Below are 18,300 nucleotides of genomic sequence, written 5' to 3' on the forward strand. Positions count from 1 at the left end.
AGATATGGCCGACACGATCACTCCCTCTTTAAGAATACCAGCTGGCTCCGAGACTCCAGGAGAGTCAGGCACAAAGCTCCTAGAGAGAGCATCAGCCTTAACATTCTTCGAACCAGGCAGGTATGAGACCACAAAGTCAAAACAAGAGAAAAACAATGACCAACGAGCCTGTCTAGGATTCAGGCGCTTAGCAGACTCGAGATACATCAGATTTTTGTGATCAGTCAAGACCACCACACGATGCTTAGCACCCTCGAGCCAATGACGCCACTCCTCAAATGCCCACTTCATGGCCAACAACTCCCGATTACCAACATCATAGTTCCGCTCAGCAGGCGAAAACTTCCTAGAGAAAAAGGCACATGGTCTCATCACAGAACAACCAGAGCCTCTCTGCGACAAAACAGCCCCAGCACCGATCTCAGAAGCATCCACTTCAACCTGAAAGGGAAGTGAGACATCAGGCTGGTACAAAACAGGCGCCGAAGTAAACCGGCGCTTCAGCTCCTGGAAGGCCTCCACGGCTGCAGGAGCCCAATTAGCCACATCAGAACCTTTCTTGGTCATATCCGTCAAAGGTTTAACAACGCTAGAAAAATTAGCGATAAAGCGACGGTAGAAATTAGCGAACCCCAAGAACATCTGAAGACTCTTAACAGACGTGGGCTGAGTCCAATCATGAATAGCTCGGACCTTGACTGGGTCCATCTCCACGGCAGAAGGGGAGAAAATAAAACCCAAAAAGGAAACCTTCTGCACTCCAAAGAGACACTTTGAGCCCTTCACAAACAAAGCGTTATCACGCAAAACCTGAAACACCATCCTGACCTGCTTTACATGAGAATCCCAATCATCCGAGAAAACTAGAATATCATCAAGATACACAATCAAAAATTTATCCAGATACTTCCGGAAGATATCATGTATAAAGGACTGAAACACTGAAGGGGCATTAGAGAGCCCAAAGGGCATCACCAAGTATTCAAAATGACCTTCGGGCGTATTGAATGCAGTTTTCCATTCATCTCCCTGCCTAATGCGCACAAGGTTGTACGCACCACGAAGATCTATCTTGGTGAACCACTTGGCGCCCTTAATCCGAGCAAACAAGTCTGACAATAGCGGCAACGGATACTGAAACTTAACAGTGATTTTACTCAGAAGCCGATAGTCTATACAAGGTCTCAAAGACCCGTCTTTCTTGGCCACAAAAAAGAATCCCGCACCGAGAGGGGAAGAGGATGGACGAATATGCCCCTTCTTTAAAGACTCCTTGACATAAGAACGCATCGCGGCATGCTCGGGTACAGACAAATTAAATAATCGTCCCTTAGGAAATTTACTGCCAGGAGTCAAATCTATAGCGCAGTCACAGTCCCTATGAGGAGGAAGAGCACTGGACCTGGACTCACTGAATACATCCTGATAGTCACACAAATACTCAGGAACTTCTGAAGGAGTAGAAGTAGCAATAGACACCGGCGGAGAATCGCAATGAATTCCCTGACAACCCCAACTTGAGACAGACATAGCCTTCCAATCCAAAACAGGATTATGGGTCTGTAACCATGGCAGACCTAAAACGACCAAATCATTCATTTTATGCAGAACAAGAAAACGAATCACCTCCCGATGTTCAGGAGTCATGCACATGGTCACTTGTGTCCAATACTGCGGTTTATTTTCTGCCAGTGGCGTAGCATCAATTCCTCTGAGAGGAATCAGAACCTTTAAAGGCTCCAGGACAAAACCGCAGCGCTTGGCAAACGACAAGTCCATAAGACTCAGGGCAGCACCTGAATCCACAAATGCCATAACAGGGTAGGAAGACAATGAACAAATTAAAGTCACAGACAAAATAAATTTAGGCTGCAAATTACCAATGGTGACAGGACTGACAACCTTGGTTAGGCGTTTAGAGCATGTTGATATAACATGTGTAGAATCACCACAGTAAAAACACAGCCCATTCTGACGTCTATGATTTTGTCGTTCGGTTCTAGTCAGGATTCTATCGCATTGCATTGAGACAGGTGTCTGTTCAGACAACACCGCCAGAGGTTTAGCGGATTTGCGCTCCCGCAAACGCCGATCAATCTGAATAGCCAGTGCCATAGAATCATTCAGACTTGTAGGAATTGTAAAACCCACCATCACATTCTTAATGGCTTCAGAAAGGCCATTTCTGAAATTTGCGGCCAGAGCACATTCATTCCATCGAGTAAGCACGGACCATTTCCGAAATTTTTGGCAGTACACCTCAGCTTCATCCTGGCCCTGAGAGATGGCCAGTAGAGCTTTTTCTGCCTGAATTTCAAGATTAGGCTCCTCATAAAGCAATCCGAGCGCCAGAAAAAACGCATCAACATCCGCCAATGCAGGATCTCCTGGCGCTAACGAGAAAGCCCAATCCTGAGGGTCGCCACGCAAGAAGGAGATAATAATTTTGACTTGCTGAGCTGAATCTCCAGACGAACGAGGTTTCAAAGATAGAAACAATTTACAATTATTCCTAAAATTCCTAAATTTAAATCGATCTCCAGAGAACAGCTCAGGAATAGGTATCTTAGGCTCTGACATAGGACTGCTAACAACAAAATCCTGAATGCCCTGCACACGTGCAGCAAGCTGATCCACACTAGTAATCAAGGTCTGAACATTCATGTCTGCAGCAAAGCTTCAAGCCACTCAGAGATAAAGGGGAGGAAGAAAAAAAAACAAACTCAGAACTTCTTTTCTTTTAATCCCACTTCAGCAATGCATTAACTATTTATGGGCCTGGCATACTGTTATGATCCCAATGGCAGGGGACCTCAAAGATTACAGCAAAGTCTGCAAAACATAAATACCAGCTCATAGGGAAGTGGTAACTAGGCTGACCATATACCTGATCCTAGCGCAAACACTAACAGCAGCCGGGGAACGTGCCTACGTTGGTCCTAGACGTCTCGCGCCAGCCGGAGAACTAACTACCCCTATCAGGGAAAATAAGACCTCTCTTGCCTCCAGAGAAAAGACCCCAAAGTAATACAAGCCCCCAACAAATAATAACGGTGAGGTAAGAAGAAAAGACAAACGTAAGAATGAACTAGATTTAGCAAAGAGAGGCCCACTGACTAATAGCAGAATATAGTAAGAAGACTTATATGGTCAGCAAAAAACCCTGCAAAATATCCACGCTGAATATCCACGAACCCCCAAACCGACTGACGGTGTGGGGGGAGAATATCAGCCCCCCTAGAGCTTCCAGCAATAACAGGAATCACATATTGTACAAGCTGGACAAAAAATATGAACAATGCAAATGATAAAGAGTACGAAAGCAGGACTTAGCTTATCTTGCAAAGAACCAGGACCTGAAGACAGGAGCAAACAGAAGTGAACTGATTACAACGATGCCAGGCACTGGACTGAGAATCCAGGAAGTTTAAATAGCAACACCCCAGGCCTAACGAAGCAGGTGAGCACCAACCTGGTAAAAGACAATCCAAGTGCCAAATCACTAGTGACCACAAGAGGGAGCCAAAAAGTATAGTTCACAACAGGTAAGCCAACCTCAAAGTCCATCCCAACCATCTCCCTGGGCCTGTCTGTGTCAGGACTCTGAACATTTTTATTACCTTTTGTGCATTACTGCCCTTTTTCAAGATGGCATCTTTGGTCTCATGTGCACTGTGTCTTCCTGCTATAAAACTCCACCCCAGCCTTCAGTCTGTGCTAGAGTATTCTGCCTTGCATCCAGCTCCTGACTCCCTGGTTATATACCTGCTCCTGTGAACCTGTGTGTTGATCCTGCTACTCTGCTCTGAGTTGCTGCTGCATACACCAGTTTCCAGTAATCCTCCTTCATCTGCTGCTCGTGTTTACTTCCATCTGCATTTGTTGGACATGTAAGCTGTTGCTGCTCTGCAAAAACATGAGACTATTACCCAGGCCTCCCTGGTTGGGCTAAGATATTATTTGAACTGCCTTATTCTTATTATTATTATTATTATTATTTATTGTTATAGCGCCATTTATTCCATGGCGCTTTACATGTGAGGAGGGGTATACATAATAAAAGCAAGTACAATAATCTTAAACAATACAAGTCATAACTAGTGTTGAGCGATACCGTCCGATACTTGAAAGTATCGGTATCGGAAAGTATCGGCCGATACCGGCAAAGTATCGGATCCAATCCGATACCGATACCCGATACCAATACAAGTCAATGGGACTCATGTATCGGACGGTATCCCTGATGGTTCCCAGGGTCTGAAGGAGAGGAAACTCTCCTTCAGGCCCTGGGAACCATATAAATGTGTAAAAGAAAGAATTAAAATAAAAAATATCGCTATACTCACCTCTCCGACGCAGCCGGGACTTCAGCGAGGGAACCGGCAGCGTTGTTTGTTTAAAATTCACGCTTTTACTTGGTTACGTGAAGTCCCGGCTTGTGATTGGTCAGGTCGGCCATGTTGCCGGGACGCGGACCAATCACAGCAAGCCGTGACGAAATTACGTCACGGCTTGCTGTGATTGGTCCGCGTCCCGGCAACATGGCCGCCATTAACCAATCACAAGCCGTGACGTCACGGGAGGCTGGACTTGCGCGCTTTTTAAAAAGCGCGCGTGTCCAGCCTCCAGTGACGTCCCGGCTTATGATTGGTCACGGCGCCATGTTGCCGGGACGCGGACCAATCACAGCAAGCCGTGACGAAATTACGTCACGGCTTGCTGTGATTGGTCCGCGTCCCGGCAACATGGCGCCGTGACCAATCATAAGCCGGGACGTCACTGGAGGCTGGACATGCGCGCTTTTTAAAAAGCGCGCAAGTCCAGCCTCCCGTGACGTCACGGCTTGTGATTGGTTAATGGCGGCCATGTTGCCGGGACGCGGACCAATCACAGCAAGCCGTGATGTAATTTCGTCACGGCTTGCTGTGATTGGTCCGCGTCCCGGCAACATGGCCGACCTGACCAATCACAAGCCGGGACTTCACGTAACCAAGTAAAAGCGCGAATTTTAAACAAACAACGCTGCCGGTTCCCTCGCTGAAGTCCCGGCTGCGTCGGAGAGGTGAGTATAGCGATATTTTTTATTTTAATTCTTTCTTTTACACATTTTTACACACATTTTTACATTAATGTTGTTTCGATACCGATACCCGATACCACAAAAATATCGGATCTCGGTATCGGAATTCCGATACAGCAAGTATCGGCCGATACCCGATACTTGCAGTATCGGAATGCTCAACACTAGTCATAACTGGTACAGGAGGAGTGAGGACCCTGCCCACGAAGGCTCACAATCTACAAGGGATGGGTGAGAATACAGTAGGTGAGGATAGAGCTGGTCATGCAGCGGTTTGGTTGATCAGTGGTTACTGCAGGTTGTAGGCTTGTCGGTAGAGGTGGGTCTTCAGGTTCTTTTTGATGATTTTGATGGTAGGCGAGAGTCTGATGTGTTGTGGTAGAGGGTTCCAGAGTATGGGTGATACGAAAGAGAAATCTTGTATACGATTGAGGGAAGAGGAGATAAGAGGGGAGTAGAGAAGGAGATCTTGTGAGGATTGGGGGTTGCCTGTAGGTAAGTACCGGGAGACGAGGTCACAGATGTATGGAGGAGACAGGTTGTGGATGGCTTTGTATGTCATGGTTAGGGTTTTGTACTGGAGTCTCTGGGTAATGGGGAGCAAGTGAAGGGATTCACAGAGGGGAGAGGCAGGGGAATAGCGGGGGGACAGGTGGATTAGTTGGGCAGCAGAGTTTAGAATAGATTGGAGGGGTGCGAGAGTGTTCGAGGGGAGGCCACAGAGCAGGAGGTTGCAGTAGTCAAGGCGAGAGATGATGAGGGCATGGACTAGGGTTTTTGCAGATTCTTGGTTGAGGAATGAACGGATTCGTGAAATATTTTTGAGTTGAAGTTGGCAGGAAGTGGAAAGGGCTTGGATATGTGGTTTGAAGGAGAGATCAGCATCAAGGATTACCCCAAGGCAGCGAGCTTGTGGGAATGGGGAGAGTGGGCAGCCATTTACTGTAATGGTTAGGTTCATTGGGGGGGTCGCGTGAGATGGGGGAAAGATGATGAATTCTGTTTTGTCCATGTTAAGTTTCAGAAATCTAGCGGAGAAGAAGGATGAAATAGTGGACAGACATTGAGGGATTCTGGTTAGTAGGGAGGTGATATCTGGTCCAGAGATGTAGATCTGTGTGTCATCAGCATAGAGGTGATACTGAAAGCCATGAGATTCTATGAGCTGTCCCAGGCCAAAGGTGTAAATGGAGAAGAGCAGGGGCCCAAGGACTGAACCTTTTGGGACTCCGACAGATAGGGGGCGAGGTGAGGAGGTGGTGTGTGAGTGGGAGACGCTGAATGTCCGGTCTGTTAGGTATGATGAGATCCAGGATAGGGCCAAGTCTGTGATGCCAAGGGATGAGAGGATCTGTAATAATAGGGAATGGTCCACTGTGTCAAAGGCAGCTGACAGGTCGAGGAGGAGGAGAACAGAGTAGTGTTGCTTGCTCTTGGTGGTTAAGAGGTCGTTGGTGACCTTAGTTAGGGCAGTTTCAGTGGAATGGTGTGACCGGAAGCCAGATTGTAAGCGGTCAAAGAGGGAGCAAGAAGAGAGATGGGAGGACAGTTCAAGGTAGACGTGTTGTTCCAGTAGTTTGGAGGCATAAGGGAGAAGTGATATAGGGCGATAGCTAGATACAGAGGATGGGTCAAGAGAGGGCTTTTTGAGGATAGGTGTGATGGAGGCATGTTTAAAGCTTGAGGGGAAAACACCAGTTGTTAGTGATAGGTTGAAGAGATGGGTTAGGGTTGGGATGAAGACTGTGGTGAGGTTTGGGATAAGGTCGGATGGGAGCGGGTCAAGTGCACAGGTGGTGAGATGTGATCTTGAGAGTAGAGTGGAGAGTTGATCTTCTGTAATGGTGGAGAAGTTGGTTTTGGAGGTGGAGGCAGGGAAGTCGGGAGGAAGGGCTCTGGGGGTTGTTGACCAAAACTGTCTCTGATGCTATCAATCTTCTGCTTGAAAAATGAGACAAAGTCTTCAGCGGAGATAAGTGGGGAGGGGGGAGGTGCTGGGGGACGGAGGAGAGAATTGAAGGTGTTGAATAACTGTTTAGGGTTGTGAGACAGGGAGGATATGAGAGATGAGAAGTAGGTTTGTTTAGCTGTGGCGAGTGGGGTCTTGAAAGTAGTGAGGGACTGTTTGAATGCGATGAAGTGTTCGTTGGAGTGGGATCTTTTCCATCTGCGCTAAGCAGGCTGGTGTGCCAGGGCTGTCTGTTGATTTTGTGAGCTTTGGTATGTGTAAGTGGGGCAGCAGATTCCAAAGCTACAGCTATTGTGGTGTTATATAGAGCGGCAGCATCATCCGCATTGTGTATGGAAGTTATATCTGTGAGAGGGAGGAGGGATTCAGAGAACGAATGTAGGTCAAGATGTTTAAGATTTCTGCGAGGGTGTGAAAGTTTGTGGGGTGGGGATTGTAGACATGGAGTGGAGAGAGATGAGAATGTGAGAAGGTTGTGGTCAGAGAGAGGACTGCCTTATAAGCATATCTATCTGTGTCAAGTATCCTCAAGAATAACTGTGCTTCATAGACTTTCTGCTTGATTGCATTTTCCTTTGAAGTTTCCTATAGACTGTTAAGCTGCATTTAATATTTACACCAAGTGTTGTGGACTTGAGTTTCTCTCTGCACCTGTTTGAATCACCATGTGATAATATAGACTTTACCGCTTATAAAACTGTGTCCTGTAGTTGACTTGTTCCACGCAAAGAGTCTCCTGAGTTATCCCCTATAATTATTACAGTCTGCCACCGGCAAGGGATAAAGTAACCCAGCTGGCCGTTGTCGAGGAGACTTATTTTTGGCACAGGAGACACATGCCCGAATATAATCTCCGAAGTCACGGACCATATGCAGCCATCAGTACGTCCTCGCCAGCAGCTCAGATGTCCTCTTTGTCCCAAAATGTCCACCCACCCTGGACGAATGAGCCCAAGAGAGAACCTCTGGTCACAAAATAGTAGGTACAAAAGTATTGCCCAGAGGCACAGACTCTAGCGAAACCGGAGCTACGGTTCTCAGGCTCTCCGAAGGGACAATAAGCCGAGGCTCCCCTTCCTCCTCCTAAGAAGACACAACGGAGTGAGAGAGAGCCTCAGCACGAATGTTCTTCTCCCCAGAGAGATATTGGAGGGTAAGTGGAACCAAGAGAAGAACAAAGACCATCTGTCCTGTCGAGAATTTAGCCACTGGGCTGTTTGTAAGTACACCGAATTTTTGTTGTCAGTGAAGACTTGGAAGGGAAAGCGAGCCCCCTCCAAAAGATGTCTCCACTCTGAGAAGGCCAACTTCATTGCTAGCAACTCCCTGTCCCTGATGGAATAATTCCTCTCCGCTGTTATGAAGGTCTTGGAGAAGAAGAAGCAAGGATGCTTCCAACCTTGAGCATTCTTTTGGAAGGGGACTGCTCCAGAACCAACGGATGAGGCATCCACCTCCAATATAAACGGCTTATCAACATCAGGATGATGTAGGATGGGAGCGCTAGCAAAATGAGACTTAATAGAAGTGAAAACCTTGGAGACCTCTTCAGACCACAATTTGGGATTTGCTCCCTTCTTGGTGAGGACTACCAAGGGAGCTACCAAAGTTGAGAAGTGGGGAATAAACTGGTGATAGCAATTAATGAACCCCACCACTTTAAGAGAATGGGGTTCTTGCCAGTCCATAACAGCCTGTAGTTTGGCAGGATCCATAGCCAGTCCCTGGGCGGAGATGATATAGCCCAGGAAAGGTAAAGACTCCTGCTCAAACATACATTTCTCCTACTTTGCATAGAGGGAATTTGCCCGTAAGAGGTTGAAGACTCTGCAAACATCTCTCCGGTGGGAGTCAATATCTGGAGAGATGAGAATATCATCCAGACAGACTACGACCAAGGTGGAGAGCATATCCTGGAAGATATCGTTAACAAAGTCTTGGAAAACGGCTGGGGCATTACAGAGCCCGAAGGGCATCACCAGATATTCATAGTGCCCATCCCTGGTATTAAAAGCCATCTTCCATTCGTTCCCCTCACGGATGTGAATCAGGTTATAAGCACCCAGCAGATCTAATTTGGTAAATACACTTGCTCCCCATAGCCTTTCAAGGAGCTCAGAAATCAGGAGCAACGGGTACTTATTCTTAATGGTGATGGCGTTAAGACCCCTGTAATCTATGCATGGATGTAATTCTCCGTTCTTATTCTGCACGAAGAAGAACTGAGCCCCTGCAGGTGACACTGACTTCCTAATGAACCCTCTTGCCAAATTCTCCTGGATGTATTGGGACATAGCCTCCGTTTCTGGGAGAGAGAGGGGATAGACCCATCCCCAAGGAGGTTCTGCTCCAGGCATGAGATCAATAGGACAGTCATAGCGGTGGTGAGGCGGAAGGGTCTCCACAGCCTTTTTGGAGAATACGTTTGCATAGGTCCAATAGCACTTGGGAAGGGAAGTAAGATCTGCGGGTATCTCTGTAGTGGTAACCTGAACACACTCCCTTACACATCTGCCCTTACATGATTCACTCCAACCCAATATCCTCCCAGAGGTCAACTCAATATGTGGGGAGTGGAAATGGAGCCAGGGTATTCCCAGCAGAAACTCGTCCATTCCCTTGGGAATGACAAGAAGCGATATAATCTCCTGATGGGAAGGGGACATGGATAATGTGAAAGGGATAGTCTGATGTGTGATTTGTGAGGGCAGTGTCGACCCAATCACTACTCGAACAATCACCGGTTTGGCGAGCATCACCAGAGGTATTGCGTGACGGTGAGCAAAGGCAGAGGACATGAAATTCCCCTCTGCTCCTAAATCCACACAAATCTCGACTGTTAGAGTGGATGAGCCTAAAGTGATTGTCCCTTTAAAGGACAGCTTGGAGGAAAATGCCGCTGTGTCTAGTGAACTCCTCCAATGGTTTTCCCGACTGCTGTGGACATTTATTAGCATAATGTCCTAACTGTTGGCAAATATTACAAACCACAGGTACTCGAGTGGCCCGGGACTTAGGTCCTGCTTGAGAAACCTCCATGGCCTCATAGGAGTCGGACGCCTGAATGGATGAATTTAGAGGTCTGGCAAAGGTGGTAGCCAGCCGGAACCTTTGCCTACACTGGGCCCGCTCTAACCTCCGCTCATTAAAATGGAGGTCGATGCGAGTAGATATTGTAATGGGCTCCCTGGCGGGAATCTTCCTTGTGGCCAAGGCATTCTTCACATGATCTGCCAGTCCTTTCTAGAACAGCGGAATAAGGACTTTATCCAGCCACTCAAGATCTGAGACCAGAGTCCGGAACTGGATGGCGAACTGGCTGACCATGGACGAACCCTGTGTTATTGCCAACAGTTGGAGCGCCGTATTGTGGGTGACATAAGATCCAAGAAAGACCTGCTTCAGAGAGTCCAGGAAGAGAGGAGCACTCTGCACCACACGATCATTGCACTCCCACAGCGGCATTGCCCACTCCAACGCCCTGCCCGATAAAAGGGAAAAGATAAAACCCACTTTCGCCCGTTCCGTAGGAAAGCGTGCAGCCAGAAGCTCTAGATGTATGGAGCACTGACTCACAAATAACCAACATTGCTTACTGTCACAAGCAAACTTGTCTGGAAGTGGGAGACAGGATAAAGTCGGAGCCGGGGTGGCAGAGGACAAACTGGCTGCAGCCACACTAGCAGCCTGAAAAGCGACTGCGGTAACATCCACAGCTGAGGTTGTGCAATCTAGAGCTGTCAACCTACCCTCCAGCTGCTGGATGTACCACTGTAGATGCTGATCGTCCACCATTTACTAGCCAGACCCTGGTGCTAGCATTCTGTAAGGGCTAGCGGAACGCACCGAGTAAATTGCTGAAGTTATTGGTGCGTTTGCAGTCCGGGATCCACTGTGCAGGAGGAACCTGCTGCTAGCAAATGGCACTATATGATGGTATAAGCGAACTCTGTTACTTCACAGAGTCTCCGACAAAAGAAAGCACTGTGCCCTGTTAGACTCACAGGAGTACACAGCTAACTGCTGAGCACATAGCAGTCAGTGGTCTTGCACACACACAATCTCCTCACCAGAGGTGCTGATATTCTAGGGCTTATTTCAGCTGGGACCCTAAATACATACACACAAGACCACACTGGTGCAAAGCACATAGCATAGATTGATACTAGCGCATGGCCGTGCAGTCATGCGAACCTTTTATAGCTGCAGCAACTACAGGACATTCCCAGAAGGACCAATGGGAGGCTGCCACAGAACTTGAGCAACTTCAGGACCTTCCTAGAGGACCAATGGGAGTTGCTGCAGTACCTGAGCATGTGACCCTTGATCTCCGATGAGAGATCTTACCCTGGGCATGCTCAGAAGGGGAAAAGTAGGACTTAGTCCCAAAGACGTCTGCTCGCCGCTGACCAGTACTGGCTACAATGGCAGAAGCTGGAAAGGCAGCAGTAACCCTTTGCACAGTGTCAGACTGAGTGAGACGCTGGGACCGATGCCTCTGCTGAGCGGGCTCCACTGCGGCATGAGAAGAATGGGAGACCGCAGTGGAGATGGCTCGAGATTCCCCCTGTGCAGAGGCGGCAACTCGACCCCTAACACACAGAGGCTCCTTCATCAGGCAGGTTTAAAGGAATCACTCCAATATTACTTTTGGCTTTTTTTCATAAAATTATTTGCATAGATTTTTGTGGCTAACACAATACAACAATATAATTTTTTATTGCACACCATACATTAGCATGAACACTCTGTATGTTGCCATTTAAGAGAATGGGAGCAGTAAATAGAGGAAGCGTCAGAAGATCTGTTCTACAGGAGATGCCAGGTCACTGTTGTGTTTCTTTATGACTATATAAAAATAGATCTAGACAGAATTTATGTATTAAACTTCAAGTCACTACATTACAATCAAAGAGGAAGTCTGACAATGGCTTCAATGAGAAGCCTATTTGGAATACATTCCTGTAATAATGTCACATTCTGGGCCCCATCCTGTAATAATCTCCTCCTCTGATCTCTATTCTGTGATAATGTCCTCTGTATTGGCTCCCATCCTGTAATAATGTCCCCCATTCTAGCCCTCATCTTGTAATAATGTTTTCCACACTGGCCCCATCCGGTATTAATGGATTTTGTAAGTGTATGCCATTCCTTATTTATTGTGTAATTTCATTTAGTGAAAAATACAATCTGGAAATTACCAGTGGTTGTCACTATTGCACTGACTACACATAGATAAAAAAACGGAAGTAGTTACAATAAAATTTTGATAGAAAGATTTGAAGAGATTGTTAGTCATGTGAAAATATTTCTAAATAAAGGCTGCTCTCAGTAAAGATTAAGAAACTGAATTACAGATATGACATATATGATAGGAGAATGCATCTGGACTTACAGAGACGGAGAAGCCATCTATAAAAACAGAAGAGAGGAAGACTCCGGTAGGTATATTGACGATTATTGCAATTGTGTAATATAAAGTTGTACCAATTCTCTGTTATATATGGCTATAAGAAATGTTAGTAACTTTAATAAGAATGTAATTTACTAAACAATTTGCAACTGTTAATTTTAAACACATAGTAGGAAAAAATTATCATCTCTATTTAGTCAAAGAAACCTCAAACTGCAACAGCTCAAAATGGAATAGAAAACAATCAACTGCAGCAACTTCGTGATACATGGGCAGGGTCTTTCCAAATGTAACACTCCATTTATTTGTGTTTCTTTAGTCTCTTAAAGAACTTCTTCCCAACTTGTTAGAAGAGTTGCTGTGACAAAAAACAGACTAAGGGTAATCTCGCCTCCAAAAACTAAGAATTCCTCGTTAGGATATCAAACCTGTGTCTTGTAAATTAGACAACAACTTAAATACAATTAGGTTTGTGCTATTATTGGACCATTTAATAGAATTCACCTGTACACATATAAAATACTACATTGTATTTTTTTGGAATCAATGTTTTTGAAAATGTGTAATTTATAACATTGGTCTTACCTTAAAGGGAACCTGTCACCCCCAAAATCGAAGGTGAGCTAAGCCCACCGGCATCAGGGGCTTATCTACAGCATTCTGGAATGTTGTAGATAAGCCCCCGATGTATCCTGAAAGATGAGAAAAAGAGGTTAGATTATACTCACCCAGGGGCGGTCCCGCTGCAGTCCGGTCCGGTCCAGCGCCTCCCATCCTCTTACGATGACGTCCTCTTTTTGTCTTCACGCTGCGGCTCTGGTGCAGGCGTACTTTGTCTGCCCTGTTGAGGGCAGAGCAAAGTACTGCAGTGCACAGGCTCCGGGAAAGGTCAGAGAGGCCTGGCGCCTGCGCACTGCATGATCATGTTGTCATGATTAAGGGAGCTTAGTCTCCAGAAACGCGTTGAGATTCTTACCCATATGGTTCGTGCTGAAGTCTGTATCCTCCATGTTTAAAGTTTGTGAATAAAGAAAACTCTTTTTTACGGATTCGATGAAGCTGGACATTCTCTTCTTTTTTGGACTTTCTACGCCTGGACATAGCGGGTCCATGCTCCCGAGGTTAGGTTTATGCATAACGGGTGAGCTGGTTTATATTCCTTCTTTCTAAGCCATTTTTTTTTACAAACTTTAGAATTTTTTCACCATTTAAATAAAAAAGAACTTAAACATGTTTGGTGTCTATGAACTCGTAATAGCAAATAGATCAATGGCTGCACTCAAAATTTACTGTGCTAAAACAAGGAAAATGTGCAATATATGAAATGTGAATAGCATAATGGCTAGGGAAATTTATGAAACAACACATGAGATTTTTAGCACAATATTTGGCCAAACGTTGTAAGCCCATCCACCAAACGTCAAGGTAATCTCAGATCGGATGGGTAACTGAGCTGACTGCCTAGTGTGAACACTTACCTATGGCTAATAACATGGTAAAGCCTGCTTTTATAGGGAGCTCAGAACCAACTGTGTATGGATGTAATTAAAATGACAGCATGGTGAAGGGCGAGGCGTTCAAGCCAGAAAAATAGTATATACTAAATATAAGAAAACTGACTGAACAACAATATAATCTGAACTGGTGCATAGCCAAAAAAAGTCATATAGCAAATAGATCAATGGCTGCACTCAAAATTTACTGTGCTAAAACAAGGAAAATGTGCAATATATGAAATGTGAATAGCATAATGGCTAGGGAAATTTATGAAACAACACATGAGATTTTTAGCACAATAGTTCAGATTATATTGTTGTTCAGTCAGTTTTCTTATATTTAGTATATGAACTTGTAATGACCTGGAAAATCATAATGGCAGGTCAGTTTTAGCATTTAGTGAGCATAGTAAAAAAAAACACTTTTTTTTTGCAATTTTAGAGCACTTGGATTTTTTTCCCCATTTTCTTTTGACCTTTTATGTGATTTCTCAGAAAAGTAATCATGTGACATGTCATGTGATATATTGAGTGCTGTGGGATGTCCAAGCCCTCTACACTACCTGGGTTCATAGTTACTCTTAATCCATCCCTGCTTCAATTAAAGCAATCATCACAGTAAAAAAAAATAATCGTGAGTCAACAAAGAAAAATTAGCAAAGAGGAGAAAATAATTAGAGAGAATTTCATATTCCAGGAATTGATTTTGTTAAACAATTCTGTAAGGCAGAATTTTATATAATTTTCACAACAATTTTTTTTCCAAACTATTTCGGAGTCAACTGTTATCCTGTCAATTTCTTACAGGGCATTGACAGTAGAAAACGTCCGTCATACAAAATGACACTTTAATCTTAATCTATTTTTAATTTTATTTTTCAGAAAAAATACACAAAAATATTCCTGGCATCTATAACAAAGAAAGAAAATAATGGCGAACGTAACACATTTAATTTCTCTGGAGAATGAAACAGATTTGGATTATGCATATGATTATGAAAACTATACCAGCAGTAACCAAGATAAATCTATCCCCTTTGAGCTCATTTGCTTTGTGGCGATCAGCTCAGTGTTTTGTTTGCTTGGAACCATTGGAAACGGTCTTGTCATCTGGTTCGGCTTCTTCAAGATGAAAAAAACAGTCAACGTCGTGTGGTTCATCAGCTTGGCCATCGCTGATTTCTTCTTTGCATCATTATATTCTGTGAATATCATACAACGAATATTAACAAATTGGTCAACATTTTTGTGTAAGTTAATGCGTTTACTTTTTTTCCTTAACACGTCAGTCAGTGTCCTCCAGCTCACGGTCATCAGTGTAGACCGATGCATCTGTGTCTTGTTCCCGGTATGGTGTCATAACCACCGAAGACCAAGATTGGCTTTGATCATTTCCCTACTCATTTGGCTATTTTCATTTTCTCTGGCTACACCCAACATAATATATGCAGACGCGATAAAAATCTACAAAGGAACACTTTGCATTTTTGACATGGATAAGTCTATTTTCATAAAAAAGACCGTTTTGGGCTTTGTTTTCTACTTCCTACTCCCTTTCATAATCATTGTCATCTGTTATATCGTGATTGTCTTGCACATGAGAAGGAAAAGCATCTTCACATCTTCTAAACCTTTTAAATCCATGGCAGCCATCATCATTGCCTTCTTTATCTGCTGGTTTCCCAGTTACTTAATTTCCTTTTTCTGGATATTTGGATCAATTAGTAGTCATTTTTATGTCATGTATTATGGAAATTATATAGCCATTGTCCTAATAATCATGAATTCTTGCATTAACCCCATCCTCTACGTCTTCATTGGTCGAGATTTCAAGGAAAAATGTTGCGGCTCATTCCAGGTTACGTTTGAGAAGGCGTTTCTTGAAGACGAGGAGAAGGCAGATTGTGAGACTCAAGAAGGGAATATAGCTCTTACAAGGACCCATGCAGATGACAAATAAGAAGTAGGGATAAGCGGATCTGTGGAAGTTCTGGTTGGATTGGAAGTTGGGTTCTGGTACTAAACCGAACTTTACTTTAAAATTCTAATCGGGCACCAGAATTGTACCAGAACTTCTAAACCCAAACCCCATTGAAAACCATGAGGCCCCAAACCTTTGGAGGTGAAATACTCTTTTTCTCCTTTCCCCAAAATGCCCAAAATTAAAATGGACTTTAGGGATAAGTCCAAGTTGGGCGTTTAGCACCGGACACTAAAGGTCCTGTACGATCACCGATTTTTTAAGTTCCTATTGACTCATCTCTAATAAGAAGTTTTACAATGACATGAATTATACTATGACTTTGGATAATATGTAGATTTTTAAGTTATAGTTACTTTTTTGCGCTTTTGTATTGTCATTAGTCATTTACCAGTAAAAAAGAAAACTGCATCAGATATATTCAGTGATAAAGTTAATCAATTATATTTACTTTTGCTTGTATAAAATAAATAATATTTTAAAAATGACATTGTTCTATTCAATTTACAGGTTTTCAATAATATTCATGATAGTAATACTCCTTGGTGTTTTTTTTACTAATACTTTTTGCTGTTTTTTTTTACTTAAATAATAAATATATACAATTTTTTTTCAAAGCTCCTCTCTAATGATGACCACATGAAGGTTCAACTCAACTTGGATGTGGTCTTTGCTGAGAAATCACAACCGAGGAGTTGAGAAAAAAAGACAGATACAAGAGTTACAATCTTCTCATTAGAATCAGGCCTAGTTTGATACTTTCCTTCTTCTACAGATATAGCATCTGCCAAACAAATGGTCATAGTTCCAAAAATGTTCGTTTGAGTGACAGAAGATTTGTATACAAAGGAAACGTGAGCAGTAAGGCGGTTATAAGCATTTTTATTTATATTTTATCTTTGATGGCCCTTCACGGTTCCTCAAAATGGAGGCCATCATCAGTCTCCATATTGTTGAATCTGCATGGAAGAAACTTACAAATAATCCACATTTTTTCAAGTGCACATTTTTGTAATATTCGAGTAGAATTCAATCCACTTGAATATTACCGTATTTTCCGGCGTATAAGACAACTTTTTAACCCCTGAAAATCTTCTTAAAAGTCGGGGGTCGTCTTATACGCTGGTATCGTCTTGTACGCCGGGTGTATATGGTGGGTGGTCCCGATGACGAAGAGGGGGCGTCTCACAGGAAAGTGTGAGTGGAGTATGCCCCATTACCTCATTGTAGCTGCAGCATCAGCGTGGGGTGCTGGGGAGCGGCGGCGGCTGCTCCTCTTTGTGCCACGTGGGTGCTGTGGGGCGGCGGCTCCTCTTCGTGCAGCGTCGGGGCTCTGTGCTGTGGGGCGGCGGCGTATCTTCATGCAGAGTCAGTCGGGGCTCCTCCGGCATCTTCTCAAAGCCCGGAGGCCCTGGCAGCTCCATTGCTGCGATGCGGTGGCCTCCGAGAAAATGGTCGCTGGGGGCGGCGCATGCTCAGATTCAGATCTCGTCCCGAGGAGCCCCGACTGACTCTGCTTATATTATTCTACCTGGAGGAAATAAAAATTGACTACAAAGCCTATAGTTCCAATAGTACCGCTATGTTTCAATAAATAATATTGAGTATGGTGATAGCAATAATGCCCCCTTTATGCCCTGCACAGCAATATTACCTTTGTTTTGTGCCCCCTTACAAAACAATGCCCCATCTGTGCCCTTACAGAGAAATGATGTTCCTTCTATCCTTCCTCAAAGTAATAATACTCTGTTGTGCTCCCCTATAATTAATTATACATCAACATATAGAAAGAATGTCCCCCTGCACTGACTAATAATAATAATAATAATAATAATGATAACCTTTTACCTTTCTATAATAATAAAAATGCCATCCCATGAATTCTTTTAGTAATACCCCTGTGCTTCCCTATAACGATATGACCCCCCAAGGGTAAAGAAAAAGGTAAAAACTGCCTCACTGTGTAATATGTGGAGAAACCGCTCAAATCCAAAACCACTTCAATCCGATGAGACCGTTGACCATCGGTGTTGGTCATGCAATAGAAGTAGGTCGAGATTGGAAAGGTCTACATAAAAATATTAAATGTTTTATTCCATTTTGATTAAAAAGGATTAAACATATCCATGATAGGAGGACATGAAGTTACTCTGATGTACTTCTGGCGTTGCCACCCTTAGTCATAAAGTAAAGCAAGGAGTCATGAGATATCCTATTTAAAAAGACAACCTCCCATAACAAAGAATGTAATTCATGACATGTGCTTGAAAAAAAAATATATGCACATGCATATAACATAAAAAAACAGCAAATGAACAATACAAATGCATCAGTATATGGATACTAATATATAAGCATGAT

At 44.0% G+C, this 18,300-nt stretch overlaps 1 protein-coding gene across 1 annotated transcript; it reads left to right on the forward strand.

The window, feature by feature from the left end:
- The first annotated feature begins 12,418 nt into the window (after positions 1–12,418).
- Positions 12,419–16,340, forward strand: LOC143768671 (chemerin-like receptor 1). Its single transcript, XM_077257314.1, has 2 exons — positions 12,419–12,490; positions 14,841–16,340. The coding sequence occupies exon 2, from the start codon at positions 14,890–14,892 to the stop codon at positions 15,916–15,918; it is 1,029 nt and encodes a 342-aa protein (XP_077113429.1). The 5' UTR covers positions 12,419–12,490; positions 14,841–14,889; the 3' UTR covers positions 15,919–16,340.
- Positions 16,341–18,300: the final 1,960 nt, after the last annotated feature.

This window comes from Ranitomeya variabilis, chromosome 4 (assembly GCF_051348905.1).
Source record: "Ranitomeya variabilis isolate aRanVar5 chromosome 4, aRanVar5.hap1, whole genome shotgun sequence".
Lineage (NCBI taxonomy): Eukaryota > Metazoa > Chordata > Amphibia > Anura > Dendrobatidae > Ranitomeya > Ranitomeya variabilis.